Source organism: Podarcis muralis, chromosome 1 (assembly GCF_964188315.1).
Source record: "Podarcis muralis chromosome 1, rPodMur119.hap1.1, whole genome shotgun sequence".
Taxonomy (NCBI): domain Eukaryota; kingdom Metazoa; phylum Chordata; class Lepidosauria; order Squamata; family Lacertidae; genus Podarcis; species Podarcis muralis.
This window is the reverse complement of record NC_135655.1, coordinates 106,357,067-106,384,560: the sequence shown is the minus strand read 5'-3', so window position 1 is coordinate 106,384,560 and position 27,494 is coordinate 106,357,067. Positions and strand designations below refer to the sequence as shown.

At 44.2% G+C, this 27,494-nt stretch overlaps 1 protein-coding gene and 1 long non-coding RNA gene across 4 annotated transcripts in view; both read right to left on the bottom strand.

Annotated features, from left to right (window-relative positions):
- Positions 1 to 9,504: 9,504 nt before the first annotated feature.
- Positions 9,505 to 27,494, bottom strand: part of LOC144329282 (uncharacterized) — a 253,104-nt gene continuing 235,114 nt past the window's right edge. The window contains exon 2 of the long non-coding RNA XR_013394757.1: positions 9,505 to 9,785. This is a non-coding gene — a long non-coding RNA (uncharacterized LOC144329282). The remainder of the gene's footprint in view (positions 9,786 to 27,494) is intronic.
- TANK (TRAF family member associated NFKB activator) overlaps positions 9,505 to 27,494 on the bottom strand; it is a 35,616-nt gene continuing 17,626 nt past the window's right edge. For 2 of the 3 annotated variants that reach the window (XM_028746914.2, XM_028746923.2), the window contains exons 6-10: positions 22,037 to 22,216; positions 20,906 to 20,979; positions 19,731 to 19,849; positions 17,181 to 17,749; positions 9,505 to 12,157 (exon numbers count right to left, since the gene is read on the bottom strand). In XM_028746914.2, coding sequence (XP_028602747.2) covers positions 11,984 to 12,157; positions 17,181 to 17,749; positions 19,731 to 19,849; positions 20,906 to 20,979; positions 22,037 to 22,216 — 1,116 coding nt within the window. In that variant the 3' untranslated portion in view covers positions 9,505 to 11,983. The remainder of the gene's footprint in view (positions 12,158 to 17,180; positions 17,750 to 19,730; positions 19,850 to 20,905; positions 20,980 to 22,036; positions 22,217 to 27,494) is intronic. The other variant, XM_028746934.2, reaches the window with a different exon arrangement.

The following is a 27,494-nucleotide window of genomic DNA, read 5'->3' as shown; positions in this document are numbered from 1 at the left end:
CTGCGGTTGCTGTTGAATTCTCAGTCAATCGTCAGGAGTAGTGGGAGTTGGAGCGCCACAAGTCCACGGGGATCACAGTCCCCTCCCCCACGCCCCATCCTTGAGGAAATGTGGAGAAAAAGCCAATAGGAGGAGCTATCTCCAGCTCCGTTTCAGGGCAAGGGGCTACTCTAGAAACAAGGACTGATCTATTACTTTCCCGGTTTCTGATGAGTTTCTTTCAGTGGGAACAAAATAAAATACGTTTTGAGTCTATTGCACACCTACAGCAGACTCCTGTACTATGAATTCAGTGAAACCGAACCCCAGGTGCGTGTGTGTGCTGTACTGTACTATATAGCGCGCGCACTTCTTTGTCAGCCGTGCGCGCCTTTGCGGGCAGGGACCTCTTTGCCTTAGCGCGTAGCCAAGATGCGGACGCGATACCAAGCCCCCCACCAGCAGAGAAGAACCCTTAGGCTAACCTGTTGAGAAGGAAATCATGATCGCTAAGCCGGCTCTCGGGCTGCCTGTTGCAGCTGCGTTGGCCCTAGACGGGGCGAGCGGTTTTCTCCAAACACCTATGATAAACACAACCGGTGCCAGCTTCGGAGTCCATGATCTCGATACAGTCCTGAGCTGTTCCCTCCTTCCAATTACGGCTTTCGTGACTAATTAGCGCGCGTGGTTCTCTAGCCGTACGTGCGCCTACCGATGGCACCTGAGGCAATTTATCAATTAGACGGTAACTAAAGACATTCCTGACGGATCGGAGGTTAAGGATGGAGCGTTTGACACAAAAGAAGGCGCTGCGCTGTCGAGGCCGCTCAGATGGGCAGCTGGAAACTTCTGTGGGCCTAATCCGGTCGAGATCCTTATTAACACGGGACTGCTATGTTAATATCCCTCAAGAGTTGGTCCATTTCACGGGATCACTGGCAAAAGCAGAACAGAGCTTCGCGCTTAGGAAAGTGAAGCGAGATAAATACTTGCTTTTGTTTTTGGGGAGATCATGGGAGATCCTTGGACGGCAAATGGAGGGTTTCTCTTTATATCACAAGTTACTGTCGTCTTGCAGCTGGAATTCTTCCCAGGATCCTGAAAGGTCTACAGTCCTGTTTAGAAGCAAGACATTTTAATGAAATACGATTTTTCCCTCTAAGGAAGATCCAGCCACTGCGAAGGATTTTCACGACCTCTTGGTTTGCGTGGGAAAGATTTCAGCACGTGTTTAAGGCTGCAGACCTATGGACGATTATTCGGTACCGGATCCCTCTGAAATCAGTAGGGCTTATTTCTTAGTAAACATATATAGGGTCGGTCATGCACTTTCCTATGCAAACCAGTGGGATTATAACAGTGTCTGCATGGTAAAGTCATGCTCGATGGAGCTAAGTAACAGTTTCCAGACAGCAGGCCGCTGGAGTGGTGCTTTTCCTATCGCAAGAAAAGCACATTAAAGACCAAGATATGTATAGTGGCATAAACTTTCGTGGGCCACAGACTATATTTGTGCCTATGATTGTTGTCTTATAAGTGTTTAGCTCTGGTTGGATCGTGTCCAGTGACCCCCCCTTTTTTTAGCCAAAGCATTTTGGAATGCCCTTGATATTTGTGGCCTCCAATAGATTTCTGTGTTTTTCAAAACCTTGCAATCAACTTCTTGAAAAAAAGCAATTTATTTATGGTTGTCAGAAGCGGGCTTCTAATGTTCGGTTGTTATTTTGGCTCTTGGTCTCATCTGTCCCTCTCAGTTTCAGGTCACTGTGAAGGTGCTGTTGTTTTTTAAAGACTTAGAGTAGCAGCCAACGCCAGTCATACTCCAAGCAGACCCATTGAAATCAATGCATTGGAGTTACTCAAGTTTACTGACTTCAGTTGGTCTACTTTGAGAAGGACTAACATTGGATTACAGCCTTAACTCCTAACCCTCCTTCCGTCTTGCACCCGGGACCTGTAGCAAAACTAAATAGGACCCACAGAGATGATTGAGAAGATCCAAACTTGTCTAGAGTGGCAAAAGAAGTCGTTGTCGGTAGAAACACACACACACACGTTCCTTTCTCTTCGCCAATAAATGGCACATCTGACAACTGAGAAAACGCTACTTAAAAAACACACACAAAACTGCTTAGGATTTCTTTTCCTAAATGGCTTTTTCTTCGAAAGAGAGGCGGATTTAAATCGGTTTCCGATACATGAGGACAAGCCAGTTTAACAGCAGCAGTAGCAGCAGCAGCAACAGCAACAACAACAACAACTGATTTTCCAAAGGCAATACCCTGAGGCATCTCAAGCCACCAAGCAAACAAAACGTGTCCTTAATTTTATTGCACGGTGGGGTGAAAAGGCTGCTTCCTTTCTCCTTCAGTAGAGTAATGCCCATGAGGGGAGAGAGAAAAGGTGGCAACCAAGCATTTATATATATGCATACACATACACGCACATACAGATCAAGTCACCTTGGAGAGCTCATATGGGAAGAAGCAGCGCCACCGCCTCCTCAGCCATATGGCCAGGGATCTTCCCCGGGGAGCAAGCGTCAAGTCACCTTTCAGTCCGTATGTGCAAATAATTGCGGGGATCGATCGACTAGGAGGAGGCCCGGATTCATTCGCCTCTCTCTCTCCGCCTCTCCTGGTCAAGGAGAGACAGCGACGCTGCTGCGCTGCCTCGTGCTCGGATTCAGTACTAGGGAAAGCAAAGGTTGAGATATCTCCACATCACATTACTAAGGGCAAAGAGAAGGGGACTGGACGCAGAGCATATAAACATATGTACAATCTTTCTCCCCCGCTCTCCTCCTTTTCTTCCTGTAACCTTCCTGTCGCAAAGCTACAGACTCCGGAAAGTCCTCACCATCTACAGAACTCTCGTGAGTCTCTCCTAAACATTATTGCGCCTAAAGAGGCCGAGGATAACCAGGGAAAATCCGACAGGGAAGACCAGCTTTGGAAAGAACAGTAAAGGCGATGGAGTTAGTAGCAGGAGAGGGGATTTGCAGCGAGGAATGGATGAGATTTATTAGCGAAGGGAGAAAATAAAGGATCCTGCAAACCCTACGTAGTATGACGCTGGTTTGGAGGTGGGTTTTTTGGGTTTTTTTGCGAGGTTGGGGAGAGGAACGTGGCTCATTTTGTGGCATTCCTGGTGATCTGGTCCACACGCGCCCTTTAACCTCTCAGGGTGTGGGCTTGGGGGGGGGGGAGATCCTTCCTTCTCTGCCTTGTTAATGCGTGGATATATAATCATTTAGCTCAAACTGTTTCTTATCCAGCATCAATATGTTGTTCCCTTCACATGAAACTCACACGCGCAGTTTGTGTAAATCTGTAATAAATAATATTTTAATGTTAAAGGGAAGTGTATAGTAATCAAAATCTTTAGGGGCAGGATGGAATGGAAACTGAGAAGGCTTTGACAGTAAACAATCCAGCGCTCATTCCTCTGCCTCATACGACTAATAAGAGACTCCGGGTGCTTCACGACGCTACATTTTTTAGGAAGTGGTTTGACAACAAAAGCAGCAGCAACGAAATCCCGGAGGAAAAGCAGGTAGGGTAGCGAGGCCAGGTGGTCAAAGCTGGAACAGGTAAGGTGTAGCTGCTGTCTTGGTGGAGCCCAAAGTAGGATCTGCAGACAAGCTTGGCATTTATTGTTCTCTTCCTGGTCATCTGCTGTGTGTGGAATCCTGATAAGGCAGCCCAATATATTTTGCTGCCTGAGGACAAATAGCAAATTGTGCCCTGCCACCTTCAAGTCAAGTTACATGGTAACCACGTCTGGTCAAGTTATTTAGATACCTGAGGCAGAAAATCTTACAAGTTCCTCTACCCCACCCACATGTGACACACACTTTCTCCTGTTGACTTCCAGAAACCTTGCACCAGGTCTGCAGGACGTCTGATTCGCTTCTGGAAAGCTACTAGTTACTTGCAGGTTGGCATCCTACATGGCTTACTCTTCTGGTGCATTGAAAGCAACCATTGACCACACTTCATTATGGCTGTGATATAACCAATGAAGCAAACCATGCATATTGCATTGTAAAAGAGAATGGAACATGTGAAAATGTTGCAGTGTGAAATGTTCCTGTTCAGAACTCTGGTCTTTCAGGCATATTATACACCCTTCCATTCCTGCTCTCTCCCAACTTTTTATCCCCATCCCAACAGTTAGCATTCCATGACCACTGAATATACTGATGTCATCATCAGGACACCTTTTTTGTGTGTGGTGGGGACACACTTGGGCTTCATCACCAAATATTTTTCTTCTTATGCAAAGCTTGGTGATGCCAGTCTGTGATACCTCCCTCTTTGGCATCCATCCATGGTGCCTTTTGGGCAACTTAAACAACAACACTCACCTTTGTGTATGAGAAATAAGAGGGAATTGTGGTTTCCTAAGTGTCACTAAGGGCTGCACCTTCCAGCTTCTTACACTAGATTTGGGGCTTTTAAATTTTACACTGGAAACCAGTTTGTAATTTCTGAAGGGAGGCTAAAGAAACATTGCATCCTCTTACGCTGAAGGCATGATCTCAGTTGCAAACTTTGAGGATGGACAATGGCTAGTCAGTGGTAAGAGAAAGGCACTTATTATTATTAGGTAGGGAATAGAGGTTCCTAGGTCAAAAGAAATGGAGAAATAACAACAAGCATGCTTTATTTTTAATTATTATAATATTTATTTATATCCTGCCTTTCCCCCAGAAACGGGAGTCAATACTAACAAAAGTCAAATGACTAGAAGCTCTCAATAATGGGTTGCAAGTCCAAGTATTTCCACTCTTTGGTTAAAAGTGGGTCACTAAGTGGTTTAATAAGTAGTCTGAGCAGCAACATCTACAAGGGATTAGTAACCCATTGGGACAAGGCTGTTGTTTCTTTGGAGACTCCTTTAGAAATACCCTATTTTTTTTACTCATTCTACTTCAATAAAGTGATGTAGCCCAATTCTGCTGAAACCTAACTTGGAGCAAAAATGGACTTTTACAGTGCAACCTTATATATCTTTACTCCGAAGTAAGTCCTAATAAGTTCAATGGGCATTATTCCCAAGTATCCATAGAATTTAACTTTTAAGAAGGATAAAAGGGTCACACATACACATATAGCTTGAACTTCTAAGCTATTGGCTTTTTAAATTGCCCTAGGCTGAAATGCGTATGAAATAGTGCTGCTAATTATATTTGTATTGTAGTTTAAACTGAGATATTTATTTAACCCACTTTGAAGGCGTGTCCGCTGTCTGAAAAGCAGGATAGAAGGACTGTCCACCAGCAGGAAAGCAGGAGAGAAATTATTATTAATAACAATAACAATAATAGCCCTAAATGTGCTTGTTTGAACTTCCAAATAGGACTTCCAAATAAACACCCATAGGTTTAGACATGCAGAGCAATGCATGCAGGTCGACTCAGACACCAGTCCCCCAGGTAAGTCTGCACAGGATCTCAGCACAAGTCCCAAACAAGGCCAAAGGCCATATAAAGGAGCAGGCTATCTTTAGAAGGCCTCCGCAATTGCTGTGCAGAGTTGATGGACAGCACTCCAAGTTTCGAAACCACAGGTTCTACAATGGCCTGTGTGTATAGCAGCCAACTCCTAGGGACCGAGATCCCTTCGCCCCCCCCCCCAAAAAAAATATTTGGGCCTCCACAAAGTTGATGAGCATTGTCATTCAAATAATGTGTGCGCGCCACGTCTTATGATCTATTATGCGGGCTGGGGATGACCTGTCACCTGCCCCTTCTCCCATATTTTATTCAAGTTGGAACCCCTGGTTCTGGGTGTGCTTGTGTGTCTGCAGGTCCAAGTTCCACAATGAAAGCCCGTCGGATCAAGGCCGATCTAGTGAAGGGAACGCCAACCCCCCACCAATGCCAAGGAGCCTTCCTTCCTTCCTTCTCCCCGCAGCAAAGAAAGAACAGGGGAAACCCGGAGCGCCAGCCGGTGGAACGCTGGCCTAATTGGCCCGCGCAAGATCACAGCCACGGCCGCCCTCGCTCGGCGCCCCCCTCCCGCCCGTGTAATTAGGGGGTGGGATTATTAAAGGCAGCGGGAGATTCCCCCCCCCCCACCGCATGGCTTTATGGAGGGGAGTCAGGATTGCGCCCCCGATTCGTGGAAACGAGCGCGCGCGCGCCTGTGCGCTGGGGTGTGCAAAGCGGGAGAAGGTTTGCTGGGCGGCGGGGGGGGGGGTGAAGACAGCGTTTGCGACGAGCTTTTCCCTCTGTGGCGCCGGGGAAGAAGAAGGGGAAGGCGGGATCACGGCGAGCCGAGGGAGGGAAAGGCAGGCAGGCAGGCAAGCAGGAAGGAGGCCGTCCTGATTAGCATGCAGCAGCGCTCGCAAGCCCGGCTCCATTGTTTTAACACCTCCCCTCTCCTCCGCGCCAATCTGTCACCGTTCAGCAGGCGAACGCGGCTGCCTCGAACGCGGCTGCCTCAAATGAGACGGATAATTAGCTGCCCCGCACGAATGGCGCACTCTTCTCACCCCTGATTGCTATCACCTTCTTGCTCCTGGCAGTTTTGACACCTCGTAATCAGCCTGCTGCTTTTTCCTCTTTTCTTTCCCTATTTCTGATTCCGTCCCCCCCCCACCCCACCCCCGTTTCCCTTCAGGTTCCCCCCTCCCCTTTTCTTCTTTTTTTAAATAATAAAAAAAAATAAAAAAGTAAAATAAATGCAACGCCAGTTGCCATTTGGATTGAGCCTCCTCTGCTGAGTTAACCTTGCATGAATCGCAAGGAAAGAGGAGGGGAAGAGGATGTCGGAGGGCGACAAAAGCGCTTCTCCTCCGGGGCGCGCGCGTATTTTGAGGTGGCGCGGGCGGCTGTGTCGCTCGGCCGCTTGTGCCTGGTAGCCTCGGCGACTTGGGTAGCGGAGCAGGTTTTTGTGGTGTCGTGGTGGTGGTGATTGTGGCGACCCCCACCCTACGCCCCCTGCTCAGCTTCTCTCTCCATGTTCTGGGGGTCGAAAGAGAAAGGCTTGGGCCTGTGCGCGCCGAAGGAGAGAGACAGAGAGAGACCTTTCCGCAGCGCGACAGAGCGGCGCTACAAGCGGGGAGAGAAAGGCGCGCGCCCGCGCCTCCGCGCGCCCCTGCACCAAACCCCTGGCAAATGTCAAATGGCTGATTTAATCTAATCTAAAGTTTATTGGCGGGCTCCGAAGGCGAAGGGGGAAAAAGAAGCCCAAGCTGAGTGTGGCAATAAACAGACTGCAGAGGGAACCTCCAGAAAAGGACAGAGCTGAGACCTCAAATTAATGTACTAAATTTCCCTTCGAAGATCGCACCCCCTCGATGAACTAGTGGAATCTGTCACAAGTGTGTTTCCCTCGCTCCTCTAACGAGCGGTGACAGTCTAATTACTGGAGCTACAAGCAGCTGGCGAGGTAGCCAGAGAGAGGGAGAGAAAAGGTGTGTGTGTGAGAGAGAGCGAGCTCACACATGCAATAAATACATATATGCTAAAGGAAAAACCTGTGCATGGAGCAGCCACGGTGGTGGGAACCTCACCTCAGCAACACTCTCTCCTCTCCCACTGATGGGATGCCTAAGTCAGCTCTGGGAGGCTCAAATCCACTGGCACCTGAAGTGTGCTTTGTGGGTCCAACTATGGTTAAAAAGACGCACCTGTCTCTTGTAAGGTGTGGGGAGCAAAGAGAAGGAAGACCAGCACCTTTGAGAAGGTGGAAGAAAGCAGGGACAAAATGTCTTTTTTGGCTCTGCTGCCCCCACTCTGCTTTTCTCCACTACTTGAAAAAATAATTTGTATCCCTGTTGGGCTCAATCCTCTTTTTAGGAGTATTAGTGCTTCCTACTGCCTGCGCTTCCCCTGGTGAGCATAATAAAGCAGATGTCCTCGCTGGCAGCAGTAGCAGAAATAGTCATTCGCCCTCAAAAAGTTGCGTTAGACTGGAGGGTGCAAATTTATTTGCCCACCAGCACCTAATTGGAGCAATGTATCAAGTTTCCCCAGGCATTTGGGTAACGCCAATGATTGAATCTACTTATGTTCTTAATTATTCTTAATTATGCTTACGTACGTATTTTTATTACTGTAATTTACTTTCCACTATAAATTTCTAAGTGACTTTTTATCGTGAGAAGCGATTCATAAATTTAAATATGCAGCATTCTACAAAGATGTGAAATTTGAATTGTGTGGAATTTTGTCTAAGCTAAACTCCTTAAGATGAAGTAGCTGCTGTACCCTCATAGCATCTGATTTTAAGATGCCTATGCTTACTTATTCTTTGCTTGCTTGTTAGATCCACTACCCAGTTCACTCAACTGAATGGGAGTTGGCAGGGGATACTTTGAGGCCCAGATTCAACTAATGCAGTGTGCTGCTGGAAGGCTGCAAAAGGGTTCCTGCTAGAGTAGTGCAATGGGTCTTACCCCCTCCAAATCTGCTGTGGTGGGGAGAACCCTCCAGAACACATGTGGGGGCGGGGAGGAACCATTCTTTGCAGCATGGAGAAATATGCTGACTGAAAGATCAGAAGAGCACAATGTTGACTTCCTCTCAAATATAAATTAAGTCAACTGCTTTGCAGTCCTTCCTTGATCTTTCATACACCAGACTGCTGATGTATCTTAAGAGTTGGAAGATGAATAAGGAATGTGAAAGCTTCTAGAAACAGATATGCAACCAAGTGTTTCACCCCTAACAGAAAAGCTCCAGTAGAGAGCTTCAGCTAGTCAGCCTTGCAGGATACTATCTAAGCCAGACTTTCTCAACCTGTGGGTCCCCAGATGTTGTTGAACTACAACTCTCATCACCCCTAGCTAGCAAGGCCAGAGCTCAGGAATGATGGGAGTTGTAGTCCAACCACATCTGGGGACCCACAGGTTGAGAACCGCTGGTAGGGAACCTGTGACCCTCCCTCCAATTGTTAAAATACAGTTTCCACCAGCTAAGGGAACTAGGCAAGGAGATGGAATAGGAGTCCCAATAGGAAGGTCACAGATTCCCCATCCCTACACTTAAGATGTAAGGGGGCAAGCAAGCAAGCTCATTCCAGCCTATTTTCATTTCTTCTACCTAACTCTCAGTGTTTGTAGCACCTTACTGGCCTGTTTCTATTTGTTTTCTTGTTTTGGAAGGGGAATCCCCCCCCCCTTTAATGCTGTGTTTTGGTACTTCTGGGGATTCTGCAACTCCACTTGTTTCTGCCAGTACTGTTCCTTCATGTAGAGAGAGTGATATGTGTCAGCTCACAGGAAATATAGGAAGGGAATGTGTGTAGAGAGAAACGTAGGCAATGCAAAATACATGACTTAAAAAAAAAATCCTAGTTAGCCCTTTATTATACTGCCATCACATCTTACTACTTTTAACTTCAAGATGAAACCCCGTTTTCAAGAAATGTGGTTCGTTCTCTGTCCAGAGTACACCCTGAAGAGCACAATTCCTAAGCAAGCCTAAAGAAAAGTCTCAGAATGTGTTATGTCATACATGGATTTGTAAAAGGCTTGGCCTGGTAGTTTTATCGGAGTAAGACCAAACAAACATTCAGGGTCACACCAGAGCCAAAACCCTGCACAATGCAGTTTATTTTAGCACAAAGGCAGTTAACAGTTTTTCAGAAACAGATGAGAGGCTGTAACCAAAGTTGTACAAAAATGTTTATATATCCAAATGAGTTAAAATTATGCAAGACATCCGGGTTTTCTCCATCCTTTCGATTTGCAAAATTGGGACTTTTATGTAAATACTAGACATTTGGGAAAAGTGAAGAAATCTAGATATTAACAGCATATACAGACAGTTTTTAAACTCCTAACTATATAAACTATATTACACCTGGACAAAAAAAACCCCCAACCAGTCCAAGATTATCACGTTGCAAACATGATCAGCTTGTTGAAAAATACCATACTGGTGTGTGTGTGGGGGGGGGGCGGGGCGGTTTGAAGTGTCTCAGGTAAAGCCTGATGGCTATAAAACGCTCAGAATTAACAACTTATTTAACCTCTAAAATGGGAATGTTTTGTTTTTTAAAAAAAACTCACCACAAACCTCCCCATGCAATACTCCAATAAAGCTAAATGTTTGTGTACTCATTATATATTATGAAAGCCTTATACAATGTTCATTTCAGTCCCACTTAGCTGGTGAGACATGTTTTTTGACGCAAAGAGATTGTCTTCATCCAGGGCCATCTATTGTTCTGACATTAACTACTTATATTGCCAGATCATTGACAAGCCTAGTCCAATATTGCCTCTTCTGTCTGGCAGAAGATGTTCTCTGCTCTATTGCTGGCTTACGGCTCCTCCCTGCAACTCTTGGGCCCTTCATCTACTGACAACTCTGGAGGCCTCAGGTCCTCCCACTGCTCACCAACACCAAGACTGGCAGCCATTTCTGCCTGCTCAATTGGCAGGAATTAAGGCATGCTTCCAGCTTCCTAAAGCTGGGAGAGGGGGATGAGGAAGGGGTGAAGGTAATGGTGAGGAAAGTGCAAAAGAGCTGGGAAATTAGGGGCTTTGTGAAGGATGGACCTAGGATCCCTAGCTTCCCTCAAGATGCCTGGGAAGTTAAGTATAGGAACACAGGAAGCTGTGTTATATCAAGCCATACCACACTCAGTCCTGTTTGTACTGACTAGTAGTTATTTGCCACGTTTTTCAGCCCTATCAGGAAATGTCTGCATGCCAATAATATGCTCTACTATCGCTCTACCACCTTTCTCCACAAAATTAACATTTATTGCAAGCAAATGCTATTATCCTATCAACTATACTGGATAGGGGAACGGGGAAATGCACACAGAGACAGGTTCCCTGTGCGAGACTGCCTTCTCCACACCCAAAATTAAAGAGCTTGCTTATACATCATCACAAAGTCAGTGACCTGGCTTATGCAGCTTACAAATCACAGGGTGAATTCGTTTCAGTTTAGGCACCATATTCTTCTCTTTGCAACAGCGGATTTTTGTTTTTTTGAGATTGGGAGAGAAGACACACAAACACTGATTGTGTGAGTCTAATATTTATGGGGTAAGCACGACACTATAGGTCAGTTTGAATATTCTATGCTAGCCTTAAACAATGGAATTTATGTTTCAGGAACAGGAATCCGCATTCCCAGAGGCAGTTTTGTTACTATAGCAGTGATATAATTTAAGTGAGATCACCTATGTGAGATCACTCACCAATCCTGAAAAAGGACAAAGCGAAACAGCAAAGCCCTGCTCTAGCTAACTTTTTATTCTGTTCCAAACAGCCTCCTAGAAAATTGCTTGATGGCCACTAGTCATGGTTAATGTCTTTACTAAAGGCACTGATCCATTTATGTGTGGCACTGGCACACTTAGGACCAGTAGCTAAGAAGGATGGTCCACTGGGCCACTAACACTAACTGCAAATGAGCCAGCCCATATGGCAAATGCATTTCTACGTGATAGGATCAGCACAGAGTAAGAACACAATTAAGGGTGCAATTCTAAACCAGGTGGAAAGTGAAGCTCCATTCTGGACACCTCTGACTAATTCATCTTCCCAAAGCCACCACCCCCCCTTACAAACCTGGCGCACAGGGTGGGGGAGCTGAATTCCTCTGAAAGCACTGCATCACATCTGTTTCTAGCTGGAGTTCAGTACTGTATCATTCATGATGGCAAAAGTAAATATTTGTTTCGATGGTCAAAAAGATTCCAGTGAATAAAAGTGAAAGCAAAGGCACAATGGTGTTATAGTTACCAAGTCAAGTCCTTCTCCCCCCCCTCGACCAGATAGTCGCAATCTTCAGTTCTTCCCAACCCCTGTGCTCCGGAAGATGTGCCTTTGTTGGTGGCATTGCAGTTATTTTCCTTTTATGCATTTGAAATTGGCTTAAATTGTATTAACACAGCTCCGGGTCGGTTCTGGTATAGATGTTGTGCAAAGCTCTGGAATTACAATGCGCAGTTGGGCTGGAATCAAAGTACAGCAACACCTGGTTTCAACAACAACAGCAGCAACAACAAAAATCTGTACTCCGGTGACACTAGGACTTCAAGTTGAAGTGTGAATTCAGATGCCTCAGAAAGTCCTCTGATGTACTAGATGGTGGAAAAACTTTCTGACAGAATTCACATATTCCAGTCTGATCAAGTTCCGAGTCTGCAGAAGGAAGTGCCAATACATCATTGTCTTGAGTGTGATATGGCTCCCAGAGCGGCTGTAAGAAGCAGAGGGTAGAAAAAGAAGAGTTATGAACGCAAATATTTCACCAGCTAGGGATGTTGCTGCTAGGTAGATCTAAATATGCGGCCTCAAATGAATACTCCTAGAATGAAACCTTGCCAATATTTTCATCAGCTAAAACATATATTCTTGATAATTCTGGATTGATAAATGCATATACTATACTTTCCTATTTCAATGCATGTTTATATCAGGGCACCGATATTCAAATTACATGAGGATTACGACTGAAGTGGTACCCCCATTTTTAAAAATAAACACCAAGAAAATATATCTTACCAATCACTTTGATCATGTAACTTATGAGGGCATACAAGCAACTTGGATTTGGAGCTGGAACAAGCAATTCGGGCTCAGAAGGCTTTTAAAAATAAAATGTATATAATTTATGTATCTAATGTGTGAAAGTGTGCCTATGTACATGTGAGTGTGAGCATAGCAAGCCTCTATGTCATTCATATGTACCAGTATCTCAAAAATTCTGAAGCAAAGTGGTTTATTTTTTTTAAAAAAAGGGGGGGGGGAACACTCACAATTTCTCTGAGTAATTTTTTTGTCTAAACAATATTTAATACTGGCCACAACGCCTTAGCAGATTTCTGTTGTGGCCTTTTTTCTTTTTACTCTGGTCAGTCATCAATCCACGAAGAACACAGGCTAATTAGGTGTAATTACATCAAGTTCTAACAAACAGTCTACTTTTCTGTTGGTGTAAATTGCTTCGGAAACCTGTCTAGGCACTGACGCGTGTTTTAAATATCACTGCGGAAGTGTGCTTTTAATTACTTATTTGCAACTCCACCTTGATTTAAACTGGCAGTTTTAATAACTGTAATAGGAGTCATGACTAGATGGCCACAATATGCATGCTGTATTTGAAATATTTGATCAAATTCACACCAGCTGGAGGGCCTTAGCTTGCAAGTATTTTACTCATTGAGTTTTGAGCTTGATTCAGGCAGGCTCTACTTCAGGGTTCTTGCCTAACACACATTTATTTAGGATTTTTATTATTTTATTGTAGATGGCATTCAGCTGCTACTGTAATTTTTATTTTGGATCTCTGATGGTAACCCCACCCAATAAAAGTATAGCTACGAATATGTGCAAGAATGTTATTGTTAGAAGTGTGAACCAATTAATTATCTGCCTTTTAACTGACTGAAGTTGTGGTAACATGAGAACTGATTGGATTAATCAATGCTGGTGCTTATTTTTAAGATATTGAAGAAAGCATGCACTTAAAAACATGGCTTTCAGTTTGTGAGCGCTTGCAGTCCTAAAGATGAATTATAGCTCAAAATAAATTAAACTATGCAACCTTCCCCCTGCCAAATAACACTCATGCAAATGTTGAAGTGTTGTGTTGAACTGGAGCTACGTGCACACATTTACATGGATGAAAATGCTCTTAATGTTTGTTTGTCTCAAAATCAGGAGCCCTGCTTGCTAGACTAGCTCCCCAGACGACACAGAATGAAGGGATGAATCAAAATCCTAATCCTTCAATTCAGTCTCCACTCCTGTTTTCAGTATTACAGTTTTCAATCCAGGTGTTTAAGAAACTGCTATATACTAAGGAAGCAGGCTCAAGTTTTTATATTTAGTGTCTGCAAGGAAGAGCTAAATTTATTACATCAGCTGAGAGCCACAGCTCTAATGACTTACGGTTGCCAATTACACTGCATTTAAGTTTCCTCTCCTCGTTGTTATTTGTTAACGCATGTACTAAATGCATGACAGAAAGCTCTTGTCTACAGGAGGGGTGGGAGAGAATATCAGGCAAGTAAGATGGCACTATCAGGATGTCAGCAATGGTGAATAGTATAGAACAAGGACTTATGTGCTTTCAATGTGTCTTCAACCTGGCCATTTTTTACCATGCAAACAGGATGGTGGGCTGACCCAAGCTGTCTTTGTGTGAAAGTGAAGCCATGTTCTCCACCAGGAATTGCTGTCACTGTCTTACAAAGTACATTCCAAATCAGACCCTGCAAAGGTTTTCAGGCCAGCTCTACAGTTCATGTGGGCAAGCACGAGGCTATCATCGCAGCTCTCTCAGTAACAGGGACAGAGCCCTTTTAACATGCCTTGCGAATTGGGACCCTTATTTTCAGCAAGTATTTTGTGACTCCATTTTTCACATTTCCCCTACTGCCGCTAAAAAGAAAGGGGGGGGGGGGCTAAGCACACATTTTCAAATGATGGAAACTTTATGCAACCTATTGTTAACTGGACTCAAAGTGATGAGATTTTGCATCTGTTTAAAAAAAATCACCCTTAAACTAAAAAGGTATGAAAACATTGAGAAAGCAACAAGAAAGGTAACAAAATGTTTAGCAAATCTATGCAGCTGTCAATTTAGAAGATTTTAAAGGAACGGTGGCTTTTATTTGCCTAGGTGATTAGAGAAAATGCACAACTTTAATCAAAGACCTTCCTGTATACAACGAACAAATATCGGAAGTATTTTCTGTCACCAGTTGTCTCTCCAAATGTAGACACATAAAATATCAAGGCTTCCTGGCTACTACTAAATTACAGCACAGGCCACTTATATTTTAAAATGTAAGCTTTTTCTTATTTTTCAAGTATATGAATTTTTATAGCCTCACGCCCTGCACATTCTGACAGTTCAACACCAATTCTTATGCACTTTTAAAGCTGCATGCTTCTCTATCAACTTGCAATCACATACCAGCTGTTTCACATGCTTTAATATACAATGCAGAGTGCCATCTACTGAGAAATGAATAGTTAAAAAAACAAGCAGGAGACATGATGGAGAAAAAGAGGAAGAAGAACGAACAGATGATTTACAAACCACAGGAATCTCAGTGGTAACAGAAGAAATAGTTTCATTTGCTTTGATTCAGCCCAACTCAGAATTTGGTGCGGTAAAGACAAAAGCAAAAACTATCCAGGCATCAAATAATTCAAATGCAAAATCTAGACCCCTAATATAGGATGCAAAAGGAAACTAGTATGAATATATAATAAATAGTGCATTACCAAACTGCAGGTCATCATTATTTTAGGATGTAATAGACTGAAGGCACACTCAGGAATTTGGGCATATGTGTCTAAAATTAAGAGTGCTACAATGAACTTGGGAAAAAGTAAGAGGTGCAGCTCATTAAATCTTCAATAATTTGTAGCGAGGATCCATTACTCATAAAAGTGGTGACTGTAATTCATGACTACATTAACACTACGCAGTGTGATCAATATGCCTCTTAAAACCTGCGCACGCTTGCACTTTAATTCATCTGCTTTCAACAGGGTTAGTCGATTTAGATGACAGTAACGCCACGGTAAGTATGTTAAACAGATCACAGCAGAGTTTTTAAGAGGTATTTGCAAAAAATGACGGGCATGCTTATCAGTTTTAATATGGATCATTTCAGATCAAACTATATCCTCTCATTCTGTGACTGCCGAAAATGGCAGATCATCATCAAATAAGTTCACATGGGTTTAAACCAGATGTAGCACATGGGTTTAAACCTGCCAAGTTCCAAGAGGTTAACTCCCTATAAGTGTGTATAGGATTTCAGCCTAAAATAAACCAAAGGAGGTCCAATCTGCCACTAGCAACAGATCTTGAGAGGCCACCTCCCTTTTTCTTAAACATTGGAGAGGCAGCGCCATGAGAGAGGAGAGAAAGAAAATAAGAAAATTGGGGGTAGGGGGAGAAGCAGCCTGCAGTGAGGGGTGGAAAGAAAGGAGCAGACAAAAGGATGGGAGAATGGCAAGTAGCCAAATAACTTTTTTGGGTGAGGTTTGAGGAAGCCAAACTGGAGTCACTTCCGAATTGAAGCCATACATGTTGCCTGCTCACAAAACTGCCTCATGTGGAAGGATTACATGCACACAAAAATTCAGCAGGGAGCTAAAATAAATGAACATTGGTTTTGTACATATGAAGCAGGAAGAGTTATCAACTTAGAACGGACCCTGGAACACGGAAAAGTGCATGCACGTGTCTTTCATCAGCTTCTCGCTCCATATTAAAAAAGCGGTTGTGCGATATGCGCAGGGGCTTTTGAAAAAAAAAAATCCTCTGTGCACATAATCCAGAGCAGACTCTCAAAGCATGGATGAGAAGAAGCAGTGTGCAATGGTTAGAGCGACAGGTTATGGCCTGAGAAGACATTGAGTTCAAGCCCCCATTCAGCCTTGACTCTCGGTCACTTTCTCAGCCTAAGCTACCACAATGGGTCAGGAACATAGGAATCAGGCTCCTACTAGATCAGACTATTTGTCCAAATAGCCCTGTACTGTCCACTCAACCTGGCAGCAGCAGTTTGCCAGGCAGAGATGTGTCTTTCCCATCACTTTCTTTTAATGGGAGGTGCCAGGGACTAAATCTGCGAACTCCTGCATGCCCTGAGCTATGAGATGATAAAAGGGGTGGGAGAAAAACATATAGGCACAAATAGAGAAAAGGCAGAAAATGTAATAAAAAACAAACAAAAAGAGCTTCCCTGTTTTCTACAATTCCAGAGATGACTATGCACACGCACCTACAATGTGCACACAGAAATGCCTGGAAGAAAACCTGCACTGACTGGAAGAGAGGTGTGTACAACAGACTGCCTGTGTGGGCATTTGGCCTGGGGTCTACCTACAAGAAACGAGCTTAAATATGCTCTTCAGTCATTCAAATATCCCTAGCTAGAAGGCCCAAAAAGATTAACTTGCAGCCTAGTTTCAAAGCATGCTGCATCAGCAGATGGAAGGCTTAGAATAGGGAATACCGGCTGCTGGTCTAAACACAATATCACAAATTATGACATTACAGTGGTGGCACAATCATATCAGGCCGTTGTGCTAATGCAAACGTTTTGAATCAGAGCAGTGGGCAGATGGGATAATAAATGTTGCACCGGGTACGCATTAGGTTGAGCAGGTTCAGCTACCTGCTCAGTTTTACAGCTTTACAGAATCATCACCATCATATGTAAACACAAAAGGAAATAGAAAACAGCAGATACCTGCTGAGGGACTCCAACAGGGCTCTTGTTATCTTCTAAAGACGGAAGTTTTATTTCAGGGATATCTTCATCTGGAAAGACAGTGGCTCCAAAGTTGTATGCATAAGGCACTTGAAAACACAGAGGGTTGTCCAAAGGACTCTGTACGAGTGCGTTTGTGTGGGCGGCTGACGATTTGGCTGGCAGGTTATGTGCGGCTGAAGTGCTTGAGTCAGTGCCATGGCCCTCAAACATGTTGCGCTTCACCTCGCTGTAGCTCATGTCCTGGTCTCCAAGGTCCCTATGAAACGGCTGATCTGGAAGCATGTTCTCAGTCATCACAAGACAGGGGATTCCTGGAGCATCTGGGGTGCTCTCCAAGAAAGCAGCATCGTTGTCTATGGGCGGGAACTTGACATTAAACTGAGAAAGGGACTCCACAGAGTTTTCTTCCTCATCCTGCCCCATCCCGCTTGGAGTGGTGGATGGGAAGTGTGGGGCACCTCTGTTTAGATCCTTTTTAACCCAAGGATTACAGAGGTCATCTGCTTGTTCATCAGTGCACTGGATAGGCGTGGAGAATGGAATTTCTGTAAAGACAGGTGAAAAGGAAATGATTAAACAGTACCTAAGTCTCTGGTTTAAAGCACGTAACTTCAACTGCCTGACAAATTTAATTTCCCCAAAGACCAGCAAGGTCAATTTATCAGTTTGACACACCACAGACTGATACTGTGACACCTCCATGCCAACCCATTGACTCCCCTATACAAGAATAAAATTTGCCAGAACTCTTGTTTGGGGCCAAAATTTCAAGCCCCGCAATTGCCCTTGTGCCTTGCCATCCCCAACGCTCTCCACTAACAAGATTTATATACCGCTTAACCAACAAAACTTCTAAGCAGTTTCCCTAAAATGTTAAGATTTAAATATTAGATATACTATATTTCATTTCCATAAACTATTAGATAATATTAGATGTTTAAAAACAAGTTAGGCTAAAACTTTTCAAAATAAAATCCATTCGCCAGACTTGTTTTTCGGGGGGTGGGGGGGTGGCTGGGTCTCTCTCACTACTTAAGATAGAATATAATGATGATATTTATATTCCATGCTATACAGAAAGCATTTTCTAGACACTATGAATAACTCTACCTATTATTGCGATTTCATTTTGGCAAGAATTGGGTTGCGTCACAAATAATTTGTCTCTAGCTGAGGAATGACAGGTGACTGGATTGGTGTGTGTGTGTGTTTCTTAAGAAACTGTGGCTTATGCAACCATTTCAACACACGCCTAGTGTCTAGCCATGCACATCCATTTGCCACAGGGTGCCTTCAGTCCACTTTTGGCAAGCTACAAAAAAAGCAACTTAAATGCAGGTTAACTGTGGCGCACCGAAAAGGCAAACCTGAACTGAACTGATCCCTCGAGTGAGCGGCACATGGCTATCACCAGCTCAACACATGCTGGCCTCCTCCTATGGATGCTGCGCAATGAAGTTAGCTGTAAATGTCAGTACTAGAAATTAGGTGCAGTTACTGTTAAATGGCAAAAGTGTGGTATACAAGGTTTTGAGCAGCAACAAAACCAGTGGTTTAGATCAAAGATGCTCCCCAGAAGCATCTAACCAGTCGTTGTTGGGAGTGCTGGTGTTGGTCTCTTATGAGAAGGATTGAAAAATGTTTATCAAATAAAGACATTAAACAGAATTAGGCTGCAATCCAATACCCGGTTACCTGGGAGCAAGCCTCACTGAACTCAGTGGGGATTCATTCTAAGCAGACATGCCTAGCACTGCATGCCTCCATCTCCAAAACAAAATGCATTAATTCAAAGTGCACGCAATGAGCTCAGAGCATTGCTGCACAAGCCCTGCCGAAATCAGTTTACGTTACAGACAGGTGCTCCACTCTCCTGCTTCAACAGAAATTGAGCATCTAAGGTTGTGCGGCAAACCGCAGCGAGGCATACACAAAGCAGATATTAAAATGCACTCCGATAGGTATCTGCATCCTCGCCTTTCCACACAACAGGCCAAAAACCTGCCGTATAAATTCCGATCTATATTTTTGCCCCTAGCCCGATAACTAAAGGCAGCGTCACTGATCATGTTGTTATCGAACGGAGGTGATCTCTGTACGGCAGATAGGTGTGTGGGAGAGAGAAAACAGGGGCAGCCTTCACTGGCGAAGGGAAGAAAGAGCGCTCACTGTGTTGCAAGCAGATAGGTCAAGGAAAACAAGGCAACCGGCAGCTTCTCAAGACATGCACTTGCAGCAAAATGAACAGTCACATCACACTGCACAAGTGACGTGTGTGTTTGTGTCTGTGCGCTCTCTCTCTTTTTCTATCAAACACACACACATTTCTTTTTATATTTTGGTCACCAGGGTTATTGCAATGTAGGACCACTTCATCAATTATAGAGCGCCACACAGAAGTCAGGGCAAGTCCCGGGTAGCGTTGGAAAGCGCATGCATCATATACATCACATTCCAAAAACGAAGCATGTTTCCCCCCCCAACTGAAACAGCTGAATCACAGTAAGAGCTGCAGTAAAGCGATACCAGTTACAGGTTCTCTCCGTAGTTTAAATTTACTCAGCTGGTCCGTCTGTGCTTTAGCTAGTGCGCGTATGTGATGAAATTCTTCCTTCATGCCCCAGAAAACAGCCTCAAGTTCGTCCCTTCCAAAAATAAAATAAATAAAAATACATTATTTCAGATATAAAGCACCACGTTCTGTTCCACTCTTTTGTCTTTAGCAAGCCTAACCCTGGGAAATTTTGGCACCCGCTATACCTGAAAGCCAGACTCAGGGAATGGAAAGAGACGTGATGTACGAGATCTGCGACCTGATATTGCAGCGTTGTTGTTTTTTATAGAAAAACAATAATCTGTAAAGCAGCCGGCGTGTGTGTTGTCGTCTCCCATTTTGACTGCATTTAACCATTTCCCCCTGCACAGTCTCCTCGATCTAAATGGCTGCTATGACCCCCTCTGGGGAAAACAAACATATAGGCATGGCATAGGTACTGCACTCATCTTTTTTTTCTCTCTCTCTTTTTCCAATAGGCCTTAATACCAGGGACTGGGAGCCAGTTTATACTAGGGAAACGGTGCAGATAGATGTGTGCTAAAATCGCAAGCACCGTTGCTCTGATTAAAACAACAACAACAACACAGAGTGCTCCAAGAACGGCTGTGTGCACCTTTCACAAAGCAGTCTCTGCCATGGATGGAGACAGGCAAACCCTGAGCAGGGCTGCTGTGGTACATAGCACAAGAGGCCCTAGTAGGGCAGGTAGTGGCAGACTTTGCCCATTCCCCCTCCATAGTGATAGAAGCTCTGCATTGTGGGGAGCTCCAGCTCAGCTCCCGAGTTCCTCCTTGTTTCAGGGCTAGAATGCCCAGGTGAAAACAGGTTCATGAACACTAAAGGGGGCAAGCGAGGGCACAGGGAGCCAGCCCCTTGATCTTCCATCCTGACTTCACATTCAGGGGACAGAGAAAGGGATGAGGGCCGTGCTGAGGCACAGGGTGCAGCAACTCCTTTGATCAAACCTGCCGATGCTCAAAAGTGGCTCTAGATACCTTTTTTCAATATTTAGCAGTGGCAAGGGAGAACAGGAGCGCTCCTGACTTTTTAAAAATCAGAGAACGAGGGTAAACATGAGATGACTACTAAAAAGAAAACAGGTTCCTTAAATAAATAAGGGTGGGGGGGAATAAGTGTGATGTACCTTTCACAGGCAGCTGTACCGAAGGCCCCCGGAGATAATTCCTGCCTAGATGAAGCATGTTTTCCATTCCTTGCCTTTTAAAAAAGATCGTAAGTATAAACAAAGGAAGAAGCTTGCATTTATAACAGCCTAACAAAATCAATCAACACATTAAACAGGCGCGTACAGTAGCAGCTTAACAATGGCACTAGCCTTCCCCTCCCCTTTTAATATAAAAAAGTAAAATGCAATCGTTCTAAATAATGGCTTGGAAAATGTCTTAGATGGAAATTGAACATGTCCACATCCTCATTTACATGAAGGCACCAGAAGATTCCCAAAGTATTTGGGTGGATGTTGAGATGAGTGGGAGATGCTATATACACTGAGACAGAGCGTACACAGAGGACATAGTTAATCTGCAGCTCCAACAGTTAATTCTCTGAGCTTCATTTCCTTTTCATTAGAAGATTTTGTCATTATTCACCCCTCCTTTTTATGGAATATTTTTGCTTCAATGTTTTCTGGTATTTGATCCAATCCTCTTCAAACAAATGATAAAACTGGGACAGAGAGCCACATATTCTACGCATCAAATCATAGCCATATATATATATATATATATATAGCCAGAAAACTATCAGCAGAGACTCTACTACATACCTTCAATAAGCTGGGCCAGGGCTGAGACCCTGTGTTTTATCATGCATGAAGAGAAGTTATTATATTTGACTACCACCTTGTGGGTTAGCACAGTATTACATGGGCGTTTTATTCAAAAGCCTGAAACTGAAGTCGTTACGATAATCCGTCTTTTATGTGGCTTTCAGAAACTTTGAAAGGTTGTCTGGCAAAATGAAGCTAACGTATTTGTCTCTGAAGCACCAACACAAAAGGCAAGGCTGAATGTGCCCTGGCTTTCGAAGGCCATACTCCGCAACAGGTAGAAAAGCATTTGAGAAACGACTGCTTCCAAATTATATGCAAAAAGGGGGAGGGAATAGAGCGTGTGCATAATACACATGCGCCAAAGAGCGCAAATACATGGCCTAATCCTCATTCTACAAGGATCATCTGCATGAACAATTTCCATATGCATACAGTGTTATTTATAGGCAGAGATTTGGGTCTCCCTCCCCTTGATAATCTTACCTCTTTCTCGTTTCTTGGTCCTGGCATGGAATTTTGTGCCTCGCTTATTTCTTTCAGCTGCTTCTTCAGAAGCCGTATTTCATCTTCTTTGATGGCGAGAATAGATTCAAATTTCTTTTCTTTCAAATTGCTTTCCTCTTCGGTTTCTTTTAACTTTACACTCTCACCGTCCAATTGTTCCTGAAACAGAAAGAAGCACATACAGCACAGTTGGCTAATTTCTCAGTCTTTGAGGAACGCCGTGGCAGAATAGACTACTGCAGGCGAAATTAAGTCTTGGCAATCTGTGAAAAGGGCAAATTCCACGTCAGGGATCATTAGGGAAAGGATCGAAAACAAAAGCTGCCAAAATCGCTAAGACCTTTGTGCAGATGTATGGCCCCACCCAGTACATTACTTGGAATCTGGCCTACAGTTCTGGCTGGTGCACTTCCAAAAGGATATTGCAGATCCGGGGAAAGTTCAGAAAGGGGCAAGCAAAATGATCAGGTGACTAAAGCAGCTCCCCTATGAGGAAAGGTTACAATATTTGGGAATTCAAAGTATGGGGGTCAGGGGGGAGAAAGGCAAGTGAGGTGTATAAATTTATTTATTTAGTTTGACTTACATGCTGCTTGCTTGTAAAGAACCTCAAAGTGGTTTACAAAAGCATATCGTTTCTACGGGAAATTTCCAACCAGTGTGGTCTTGTAGCTATTTCGAATTCAGGCCAGTTTTAGCTTACCTTACTTCACTGTAGATGTTACACATGGGTGAAAACAGCACCCACCTCAGACATATAATTAGTTGTCGTACTCAAAATACAGCCTGATCCTACACACTCGGATCCCCTTGGCATTTTAGCAAATTTCCATCTCGTGTGGTGGAGGAAAATGCTCTTTCCCGATAGATACCCTCCAAAAGCAAAAAATCTTAAATATTCACTGGAGCAGGGGGACGGGATTTCTGAATCGAAGAAGTCTAATAGTTTGCTAAAAAATAAATACTATGGAGAAAGTAAGACAAAGAGAAGTCTTTCTGTCTCTTTCATAATACAAGAACGAGGAGGCCATCCAACAGAGGTGAACACTGGGAGATTTAGGACAGACAAAATGTGCTTCCCTATAGAATCCTTTTGTTTAAATAACTGTTTTGTTGCAGTTACAGATAGGTAGCCGTGTTGGTCTGCCATAGTCAAAACAAAAAAAATTCCTTCCAGTAGCACCTTAAAGACCAACTAAGTTAGTTCTTGGTATGAGCTTTCGTGTGCATGCACACTTCTTCAGATGTTTTGTTGCAGATGCCTTTGTCACTTTGTGTGAAACACACAATTGAGCTATGCAATTTGCTATCATGATGGCCACCTATTTAAGATGCCTTTAAAGCAGGATTAGACGAATTTGTGTATGATAAAGCTTTCTTTGGGGTTTAGCATGCCTCTGAATACTAGTTCCTGTGGAGCCACAATGGGAGAGGGGTGAATGCGTTTGGGGGCTTCCTATAGACACCTGGTTGGCTACCGTAGCAATTGAGATGCTGGACTAGAATGGTCCTCAGTCTGATCAAGCTGGTCCTTTCTTTATATATCCTTAAAATGAATTCAGCCCTGTACGCACTACCCCATCAGGTTAGGCTGAAATAATTAATAACCATTTATGGCAGCATGAAGTTACATCTCATTGTGGACAATTATTCAAAACAATTGTGCGTTATTTTGAATACTGAAAATAGTCACCGTAGCGGCGTGCATATTAGTGCCTATAAATGTGGGAAATGTTGTCTCATTCCATTTATACACTCTGCTCACTAATATTTAATTAGTTTTAGGATGTGCTGGAATCAAGATAAAGTACATTTAAAGAAGGTGACAATAGTCTTCAAGGGTTGTAATTTCTGGAACAGTTGGAATGTAGCTATTTAGCACTTAATGACTTAGGATTTTTGCAAGACTCGAGCTATAAAACTTCAAAAGGGGAGAAATTAAGGCTTTTAAAAAGTCGGCTCCTGCAATGTTAAACCATTAATTTTCTATATAGGATGACATTCTATACAAAAAGCGGGGGGGGGGGGGGGGAGAGACTCAGCAAGGAGTTGGGAAGAGAAAAACCATGAAGTTATAGCAGCAGCAAAATTGTCTTTTTTAAAAAGGCTGAATTTTCCAGCTCTCAAGGGTGTATGACATTTTTTGTTTTGTTTTTTACAAAAGGGAAACAGAACCATAATTCACTCAGCATGTGTGTGTAAACTCAATTTTATTTTATTTTTTGCAGGGTAAGTGGGAAAGAAAGGCACATGCAAGGCATAGTCAGAAACAAGGAAATAAAGAGCGCCCTAGATTTTTAAAAATGACACAAAATCAGGGAGCTGATGCTGCAAAGGAAACTTGAGAGGCCTTGCGCTCCCTTAGGGTTTTGTCTGTTTATACAACGACAACTAAAATATCTGAAATAAATTTGCTACTGCTCAAACTCTGAAAAATAAAACAATATTATCAAAGTAAGCAACGCCCTTCACCAGACACTTATATTTGGTTAAAATAAAAAGGTTCATCTGACCGCAATGGCCCTTGATCCAGAGTGTGTTATTTGGCCAACACCGCTGACAGCTCATCCCACAATGCTGGCAAGTCCCTCCACTGAGAGCTGAGGGAAAGATTCCTTGCAGGAGTTTTGCCTCTCAGTCACACCACGCTAAATACCATCCTTTTGTTATTGCTGGACTCCATGCCAATGGCAAAAATAACAGAAGCCTCATGAGAGATTTGCTCTTTAAGTGTAAGGCAGGACCAAACATAAAGGAAGAGAAAAAGAGGGCTAGCAAATGTTCTTACAGCACCCCCCTCTGCCTCACAAACTCCTTTTCCTTTTGTGACTTCTACTGGGCTGAGGGGCCAATTCAAACACTTCACAGGAATGAAGGCCGCCAGCGTGCCTACCCAGTGTTAGGGTGGCACCTGAGGCAGGAAAAGCGACTCCACGGAGCCAGCCGAGCTTGGCGCATCCCACACCCCACTCCAGGAGAAAAGGACCTTGCTGAGAAATACTGTACTTTTCTGCGTATAAGACGAGGTTTTTTCATGTTAAAATAATGTGAAAAAATTGGGGTCATCGTATACATGGGTAGTGCAGAGGAGGGGGGTGGGGACAAGGGATTGTTTGCTAACGCGACCAGGAGATTGAAAGCGGTGATAGTGCAGGTGATTGGTGGCTGCGGCAATGGCTGCTGCTGAGGCAATTGTGTGGGTGGCTGATGGCGAGCGGTGGCTGATGGCGAGCGGTCAGACGATTGGTGTCTTCTGGGTCGCATGCTATCAGAAGTGTTGGTCAGGCGGGTCAAGAACTCTGGGCAATCCTCCCCCCCCCCCCCAAAGCTCAACAACTCTGGGCAATCTCTCCTCATTTTCTTAATTCTGAGTCTCCAAAAATAGGGGGAGTCTTATACACGGGGGCGTGTTATACAAGGGAAAATACGGTAGCTAAGCCCTGCCCTTGCACCCAGAGCCCCACTGCCCCAGGCCATTGCTTCTCAGGCCTGTTGCTCCATACGCAGCCCTGGCAGTCAGAACGGGTCTGGTGCTCAGCCAATTCTAACAGCGACAAAACAAAACAAAAGCGTACTCTCAACAGGAAGCCTCGGCAATCTCATCTCTCTCTCTCGGTGCCATCTCTCTGACAAGTGTAGCTGTTTCTAAACACCTGTTGGCTGCATTCACAATTTATATTTTAGGTGCGCTCTTTAAAAACGCAATGTGTGAAGTAATCCTAAGGCAATTACCTTCAATGACTCAGTGTCAGACGGAAAGAAACTCAGTAAGGTTACTCGGGACAGACTTGGTTTGATGCAAGAGATGAAAGGGGCTTTTCTCTACAGTCACCTGTGGCTGCCCACTGCCTCCCAGAGGTTTGATCATCCAAGCAATTTTCAGCTGGAGGTCTAGAAATGTGGTATCAAAGCACCACCCGTGTTCCATTAATGTGAGCACAGTCGGACCTTGGTTGTTGAACGCCTTGGCACTCGGACATTTTGGCTCCCAAATGCCGCAAACCCGGAAGTAAGTGTTCCAGTTTACAAACGTTTTTTGGAAGCCGAACATCCGTTTCGCCTGTTGTCATTGTTTCCGGGACAAATCAGCTAATCATAAGCTGCGCCTTGGTTTGCATCTGTTTAACAACCAAGGTATGACTGTATTGAGATGTTACAAGATCACACTTTCATCTCCAAAGAGCCTTTGGCCATCGTGGCAAATTGTAGTCTGACCAGGCAGACTTAAACGGATTGCTCTAAGGCAGGTATGTCCAACCGGTCAATTGCAACCTACTGGTCGATTGTGGGGTGTTCCTGGTCAATCCTGGTTGATCTCGGGATCCTTAGCAATCACCAGTCCCCCCCCCCCCAAAGCTTAACAACTCTGTTCTCTCCACCTAAAAAAAGCTGGGCAATGACAATGGGTAGATCACTGCCAGTTTTATTATACCGAGAGTAGATCGCAGTCTCCAGATAGGTAGATGTGCCTGCTCTAAGGCATGCCTTATGCGGCAACTCTTCCTATCTCAGTTCAGGGTTTTATGGGCTACCACGTGATGGAGGTGAGCAGCAACTCCTTCTGGATTCAAGTCATTGTAACTCCAGTTTTATCAATCATATTTAGCAAGAAAACTGTGACCATGTGTAATGGTTCTAGGGGTTGCTCGTGCGTAAGCAGGTGCCTATCTCCCCGGCTGGGTGCAAACACCTGGCTGGGTTGCCAAAGTGAACCTTTTCTGTCCGGACAGCCACTCACCCGTGGCTGACTCAATCGCTGGCAGAATCCGTCAGTGGGCGTTTCTTAAACTTCTTCCAGCAAAGAAGCTCTTTGACGCCTAGTCTCCTCCTACTCTCTCTGCGCGAAAGCCTTCTGCGCAAGGAGGGCGTAGGCAACGGAGGACCCCTACTCTCCCCGCTGGTCCCAGGCAAGGAGTCATGGGACCGCCTCGCCGCTTCCCCCATCTGCCCCCCTTCTCCACTGGTGCTACGTTGATTCTCTTCCCCAGAAGACGGGCTGCTTCTCCCGATCCCTGGACGCTCTCTGGAATCCCTCTGGCTTTTGCTCTCTCCCTCCGGCACTGATGGCAGTTCCCTGACACCATGTTAGCCTTTCTCATCCCCTATTAAACTTCATTGAATTGTTTTCATTATACATATAAAAAACCCCAAAATCGAAACAAAACCAAAACCAAAAAAAGGAAAGAGAAAATGTAAAGTCTGCTATCAAAGGTAGAACTTAATCCTTGTCTCCTACTATTAGCCTTTGAAAGCTTTTGTGAAATTGAAAATAGACATCAAGACTGGATTCAGACATGGATCTAGCAACTAAGCACCATTTTCCAAATATTGGATTGTGTGGGCCCATGTGTAGTCCTCTTGATGCATACAGAGTAAGGTGCATGCACATATCTTCCATCCTTGTCTTCCATCCTTTCTACCTTTTCTAAATTGGGTG